The 7,921-nt window shown below is 45.2% G+C and overlaps 1 protein-coding gene across 1 annotated transcript; it reads left to right on the forward strand.

Annotated features, from left to right (window-relative positions):
• Positions 1 to 346: 346 nt before the first annotated feature.
• Positions 347 to 7,289, forward strand: LOC306918466 (kelch-like protein 38; the record flags this gene model as incomplete). Its single annotated transcript, XM_079531368.1, has 6 exons — positions 347 to 439; positions 2,066 to 2,120; positions 5,722 to 5,910; positions 6,139 to 6,264; positions 6,418 to 6,625; positions 6,724 to 7,289. The coding sequence occupies 6 exons, from the start codon at positions 347 to 349 to the stop codon at positions 6,896 to 6,898; spliced, it is 846 nt and encodes a 281-aa protein (XP_079387494.1). The 3' UTR covers positions 6,899 to 7,289.
• Positions 7,290 to 7,921: the final 632 nt, after the last annotated feature.

Raw genomic sequence — 7,921 nt, forward strand, 5'->3', positions numbered from 1 at the left:
TTGAAAAATGGCGCAAATCTTTATATATATTCTTTCAGAGCAAACATTTTTAACTCAAATCTTTGCTTCTGGGGGGGTCCCTGGAACAACATATTTTCAGATTGGGGTCGGAGGCCAATTACATGTCATTTTTGGGGTCCTTGACGTGAAATAGTTTGAGCAACACTGACAGAAACATAGGTTTTTCAGAAAACTGTCAGGATTCAGAAGACATTTTTTAGAAAATGAATGCGTGGGATGTCATTTTTCTGTTCTAGGATGCATTGGAACTGCTGGAGAGAGAGAGAGAGAGGGCTAAGCCGGGAGGAAGGTGGAGACTCCGCTGAGCGATCTGGTCAACAGAAAGATGCAGGTAGTTCTGCCCAACAGCAACCGCCACGCTGCAGCCATGCAGGCTCTGAGCGCCAGTCCCCAGTTCAACAAGACCACAGAGCTGGGGGTACACACACACACACACACACACACACACACACACACACACACACACACACACACACACAGTGGTATCATGCTTGTAGAACGCAGTACCAGTAATGTTTTGACATGCATGCGCAGGGACGGAATGAAACGGTGCATGTGTGTGCACTCTAGAACGCGTCCCCCTAGATTCAAAAGAAGACTCACCTAATCAACCTCGCGTCACCAGACTTTCCAAGACGCACAAAGTACCCAGTAGTCTAGGTTTACCTGCACCTGGGGCAGGCAGGCATGGGGAGAGAGTATGTTTTATTGTCTCCACCAGGCTGAAGGCATGGGGAGAGAATATGTTTTATCATCTCCACCAGGCTGAAGGCATGGGGAGAGAATATGTTTTATCATCTCCACCAGGCCGAAGGCATGGGGAGAGAGTATGTTTTATTGTCTCCACCAGGCCGAAGGCATGGGGAGAGAGTATGTTTTATTATCTCCACCAGGCTGAAGGCATGGGGAGAGAGTATGTTTTATTGTCTCCAACATAAAAGCATGGGGAGAGAGTATGTTTTATTGTCTCCACCATGAAGGCATGGGGAGAGAGTATGTTTTATTGTCTCCACCAGGCCGAAGGCATGGGGAGAGAGTATGTTTTATTATCTCCACCAGGCTGAAGGCATGGGGAGAGAGTATGTTTTATTGTCTCCATCATGAAGGCATGGGGAGAGAGTATGTTTTATTGTCCCCACCATGAAGGCATGGGGAGAGAGTATGTTTTATTGTCTCCACCATGAAGGCATGGGGAGAGAGTATGTTTTATTGTCTCCACCAGGCCGAAGGCATGGGGAGAGAGTATGTTTTATTGTCTCCACCAGGCCGAAGGCATGGGGAGAGAGTATGTTTTAATATCTCCACCTGGCCGAAGGCATTGGGAGAGAGTATGTTTTATTGTCTCCACCAGGCTGAAGGCATGGGGAGAGAGTATGTTTTATTGTCTCCACCAGGCCGAAGGCATGGGGAGAGATGTTTTGCACTCCGTCCGTCCGTGTGTGTGTGTGTGTGTGTGTGTGTGTGTGTGAGTGTGTGTGAGTCAGTTATTTAAATTGCAGTACAATTTCAGTATTACTCAAAATGTTACGTATATGTTTTTCTAACACAATACAGAGATAGCACGCACGCACGCGCGTGCGCAAACGCGTACCAGGTATTACTGGTCCAAGTGGGCATAGTATTGCCCTATAAAGCCAAATGCAGTAACAACGACCTAAGCAAGGCTTACTTACTTCTAGACTGTATGGGCAGAGGAGGTTCCTGCCCTATGGGCCACGTGGCATTATGTTTTGCTTTAAGCATTATGTTATGATTTAGCTATTGAAAAATAGCAGATCTACAAGCTCCTATAGATCTGCTATTTTTGAATCTTTATATATATTCTTTCAGAGCAAACATTTTTAACTCAAATCTTTGCTTCTGGGGGGGTCCCTGGAACAACATATTTTCAGATTGGGGTCGGAGGCCAATTACATTTTTTGGGTCCTTGACGTGAAATAGTTTGAGCACCACTGACAGAAACATAGGTTTTTCAGAAAACTGTCAGGATTCAGAAGACATTTTTTAGAAAATGAATGCGTAGGATGTCCCTTTTCTGTTCTAGGATGCATTGGAACTGCTGGAGAGAGAGAGAGAGAGAGGGCTACGCCGGGAGGAAGGTGGAGACTCCGCTGTTCTCGTATCAATAAACTTCGTCTTTAGGACAATACTTCGTCCTGAGCGTCGGGCGTTACTAATAGAAAGGACAAAGAACTTCGTCCTGGGCGATGGGAGTGTTAAATTTGCGCTGCGCCTCGACATATATGCGTCTACTATTAAAATCAGACTAGCTGTCATATCAATAGCTCTATAGCTCACTATATACACACATATACACTGTGATACATGGCTCTAAAGTTGCACACACTGTGATACATGGCTCTAAAGTTGCACACACTGTGATACATGGCTCTAAAGTTGCACACACTGTGATACATGGCTCTAAAGTTGCACACACTGTGATACATGGCTCTAAAGTTGCACACACTGATACATGGCTCACAGTGTGCCACACACACTGTGATACATGGCTCTAAAGTTGCACACACTGATACATGGCTCACAGTGTGCCACACACACTGTGATACATGGCTCTAAAGTTGCACACACTGATACATGGCTCTAAAGTTGCACACACTGTGATACATGGCTCTAAAGTTGCACACACTGTGATACATGGCTCACAGTGTGCCACACACACTGTGATACATGGCTCTAAAGTTGCACATAATCACATGATTCACATCTCTTGAATCACAGGAAGTGTGACACTGGTGTTTGTGTGTGTTAAACGTGGTAAAACGAGTGAGCACACTGTGTGTTCACATAAAGTAGAGGGACAATATTCTATTTCTCTCCGGCGTTCACCAGTGTTTTATCATAAGCTCAGGAAATCCACAGCAACAACAAACCTAGTGCTAAGGTGGTGCAGTGGCACATTTCTCTGCCCACCTCCACAGAGTCTGGGGGTTTGAATCCACTAGCTTTGTCAAGCGTCTACTATTCTATACGAACACAAGTGGCCCAAGTTGGGGATGGAAGCCGGAGGGGGAGGGTTGATATTTTTTTCACTACACACAATCCCTCCAACCCCACAAGGCCACTGGCCATGACAATATTCCCTCCACATTTCTCAGAGACTCAGCCATCTCTATAGCTCCAATCATCACCCACATAGTAAACCTCTCCATCAAACAGGGACAGGTCCCCCAAGATTTCAAACTGGCCAAAGTAACCCCCTTGCACAAGAAAGGGAGTAAATTAGACCCCGGCAACTACCGCCCTATTTCTATTCTAAGCTCCATCTCGAAAGTGATGGAAAAAATAGTCTATGAACAGGTTGAAAAGTATCTTGCCACTAATAAATTAATGTTCGAGTTCCAATCTGGCTTCAGAACGTCCCACTCCACTGACACATGCCTTCTCTATTTGAGCGACCACATCAAACATGAGGTGGATGCTGGCAAATACTGCGGCATGGTCAAGCTGGACCTCCAAAAGGCTTTTGACACCGTGAACCACTCCATACTGGTTAGTGGTTAACAAGCTAAAAGCAATTGGTTTCGATAGCACATCAGTGAGCTGGATGCAATCCTACCTGGAGGGGAGAGAACAGATGGTGGAGGTGAATGGAACACTGCCCCCCCCCCCCCTCCCAGTGAGCTGTGGCGTTCCACAAGGGAGCATACTAGGGCCTTTACTGTTCCTAATATATGTTAACGACATGACTTCAGCTTGTGACTGCAACTTGTTCCTGTTCGCAGATGACTCGGCACTGCTAGTCTCGGACAGGAACAAACTGCAGGTTGAAAAGGCCCTCAGCTCTGAACTCGGTAGAATCTGCACCTGGCTCGCTGATAACAAACTATCTTTACACCTGGGAAAAACTGAATCCATTCTCTTTGGCTCTAATAGTAATCTCAGCAAGGCAAATGGCTTCTTGGTTAGAGTGGGTGACAATGTTATCACACGTAAAGATGAAATTACCTACCTAGGTTCCATCCTGGAGGCTAATCTTTCCGGTGATAAAATGGCCACCAACGTAATCAAAAAGGTCAACCAAAGAACAAGATTCCTTTACAGGATCTCCTCACTGGTCAACAAAAACACCTTGAAGACCCTAACAGGAGCCCTTGTACAAGGTTTCTTTGACTATGCATGCACCTCCTGGTACCACAGCACCTCAAAGGCCCTTAAAACCAGGCTCCAGACTTCCCAAAACAAACTGGTCAGGCTCCTACTTGACCTCGCCCCCCGAACCCACCTCACCCCTGCCCACTTCGACAGGCTGGAATGGCTTAGGGTCGACGACAGAGTACAGCATCTTGCAATGGGTCTGGTCCACAAGATTCGATACACCACCAAGATACCCATGTACCTGTCTAGATACTTCCTTAATGTTAACGAAGTCCACACCCACAACACCAGAGGGAGTGCAACGAACCATGTACAACCCAGATTCGGCACAAACAAGGGACTAAATTCGTTTCGCTCCTATGCCACCAAAATGTGGAACGCCCTACCAACAGTCATTAAGACATGCGAATCCCTTGACTCCTTCAAAACCGCTCTAAGGGCACCTACGGACGGCTGCAATTCGAAACTGGCCCCTGTAAAATCGGAATCCCTCAAACACGGACGCAAGGACAACACAAGAGACGGTCGCGGCCACACAGCCAACTCAAGGTATGGCCACTGAGCCGACTTGGGGACCCAACGCAAGGACAACACAAGAGACGGTCACGGCCACACAGCCAACTCAAGGTACGGCCACTGAGCCGACTTAGGGACCCAACACAAGGACAACACAAGAGACGGTCGCGGCCACACAGCCAACTCAAGGTATGGCCACTGAGCCGACTTGGGGACCCAACGCAAGGACAACACAAGAGACGGTCACGGCCACACAGCCAACTCAAGGTACGGCCACGGAGCCGACTTGGGGACCCAACGCAGCTCCTCCAAGGAAAAGAAACAAATGAACGGAGCTGAACGTGAATCCCCCCCACCCCTTTTTTTCCCTCACTGTATATGTTTCTTTTCCCTTTTTACCTCCTTTATGATGAATTCCTGTTCTGTCCTTTGTCTATATAGAAGTGTCTATTTGTACGTCTCTAAATGTTTTTGATGAATTGAACATTGTGGACCCTATTGGAAACGAGTGTAATGCTTAATTGGTTCGTCCACTCACAGTTAACAGCCTTTGTATTGAGTTTGTGCTTGAAATGTACTGTAATTCTGCATCAATCAATCAAACGTGTCACGAGATGTGATGTTACGAGGTGTGACCATATATGGAGGCGTGATGTCACGAGGCGTGACCATATATGGAGGTGTGATGTCACGAGGCGTGACCATATATGGAGGTGTGATGTCACAAGGCTTGACCATATATGGAGGCGTGAGTAACGGGAGATGCAGGTGTTCATAGTAAATGTAACCTACGATCGCAATAAATGTGGATCCATTACTATTGTTAAATATGAAGTAAATCTATATTCCTGTATTAGAGCAGTGGTGTGGTCAGGCAGCAGAGAGTTAATACTACTTCTATTCCTGACATCACACAGAATGGGAGATATTGGAGGCAGGGTGGATTTAGCTCTTCAAACATGATTTCCAGAATGTTTATTTGTGTATAAGAATGCCAACTTATAACATATAAAACATTTATGCAGTTTCATGTTCATGTTTTCCCTGTTCAACCCCACATGTTCACAGGCCTGGTGATGCTGGATGGATGTGTGTTTGCAGTGGGGGGCCGAGGGAGTGAGAAGAGTGAAGACTCGATGGAAAAATACCACCCGCACACAGACTCCTGGCAGCTCATGGAGTCTGTCGGTGTGGCAGAGCATTACGATGCTGTCTGCTGTAACGTGGTCGCTCTGGATGGACATCTCTATTGTTTTGGTATGGAACAGATTTATGGACCTGCAGGTTCAGCCTGTAGGTGTTGTGCAGTTGGGGTGTCATGAGATTGTGTTATTCATGTTCCCAGATTGGCAGATTAGTGTATGTCAAGCATAATGGTTCACTAAAAATGTACAAATCCTTTGTTGTTATTTTTTTGTTATTATGTATCCATGCTTCTGTTGACAGTGAATAATGTTTTGATGTTTGTGTCCTCCTGGACTCTAGGTGCCGAGACAGGCCAGGTGGCCAAGTACAACCCTAAAACATCTGTGTGGACACAACTCGCTCCTATGCAGATCCTGCGTACCGAATCAGCTGCTTGTGTTCTGAACGGAAAGATCTACGTTACAGGTATCATACCTCTACTTAAAGGCTCTTAGTCAGTGGTGGAAGAAGTACTCTCTATAAACTTCATTATAGTTTATTATTATTATAGTTTGTTATTATTATAGTTTGGGCACATAATAAAACACACTAATCCTATTAATTCTTGTTTGTCTATAGGTGGTGGGAGTTATAACAATAATATTTGGATATTTGAAAATGCGATGGAGTGCTTCAACCCCCAGACCAACCAGTGGACCATGTGTGCCTCCATGCAAATGGAACGCGACTGGTCGAAGGCTAGAATGGTTGTGGTGGATGGAAAGATCTACTTTCTAGCTGAGCGAGACTCCTATGAGGGTGAAGACGATGACGAGGATGACACTGAGTATGACACTGTTGCTCCTTGAATGTCTGGGGAAATGTGTCTTCTTGTCCACACCAGACATTTCTCTCATGGCTGTTTGTTTGTGTCTCTTCATGTAGTCCTGTCTGCAACATCGAGTGCTACTGTGAAGAGACGGACACGTGGACAACTGTGGGAGAGTTTGCTAATGCTCGCTTCGAGCTCGAATGTGTGTCTCTCAAGCTGAGGAGGGATCACGGTCAACCCATAGATGATGATGATGATGACGAAGACGATACTTCTGCTGGTGACTAGGGTTGGGGTCTGGAACCGGAACCAGCATTGAGGAGCTGGAATCTGTTCAATCACACTTGGAACCAGTTTGCCACACTGTCAGAGCTGGTATGTGGACTTCATGTCTGCTAGACAATTACAATAGCAGTGGTTCTCAAACTTTTTATTTTTATATCAACTCTGAGTTACAGACATTGTGTTTAAACAAATCTATATAATTTTGGCCTTCATTAAAATGTTTGATAAATATAGGATTCATCAAAGGGGAACCGTTAAGGAATCTGACCGCTAAGAGGGACTCGTTAACAAACCAGAATCGTTAAGATCCTAAAGGTGACAGAATAGAGATGTGTATATAATATGATTAGATTAGATTGATATAATGTAAACAATGATCAAGAAGACTTCCTGCTGGGACGTCACAGAGAAGAAGAGACTCACTGTGTTGTGATGGTGTGAGTTGAGGTGACTTCAGAAGCTCTGCTCAGACCTGCTCACTGTGTTGTGATGGTGGTGTGAGTTGAGTTGACTTCAGAAGCTCTGCTCAGACCAGCTCACTGTGTTGTGATGGTGGTGTGAGTTGAGGTGACTTCAGAAGCTCTGATCAGATGAAAGAGATGAGGAGGAGAGAAGGTGCTTCCAGACCGTGGAGTCGCGAAGATGCCAAAAGCCGTGAGCGGCAGGCGTCTCTTCCGTGTTTTTAGACAGCTGGTGGATGGAAATGAAGCTCCACCAACGCGGCAATTTGCAGCGTCGGCAAAGAGTTTCTGGTTTTGCCGTGTGCGTGGGGTGGTGAATTAAATATATAATACAGCTCCATCTCACGGAATTAGAATATTTTGTAAAAGTTCATTTTCTTCTGTAATATAATTAAAAAAGTGAAACTTTCATATATTCTCAATTAATTGTGCATAAAGTGAAGTATTTAAAACCATTTTTTGTTTTAATTGATGATTATGGTGTACAGCTGATGAAAATGTAAAAATCCTATCTCAATGAATTAGAATATTTTACGAGACCACTAAAAAAATGATTTTTTTTGTC

Source organism: Electrona antarctica (assembly GCF_951216825.1).
Source record: "Electrona antarctica genome assembly, contig: scaffold_223, whole genome shotgun sequence".
Taxonomy (NCBI): domain Eukaryota; kingdom Metazoa; phylum Chordata; class Actinopteri; order Myctophiformes; family Myctophidae; genus Electrona; species Electrona antarctica.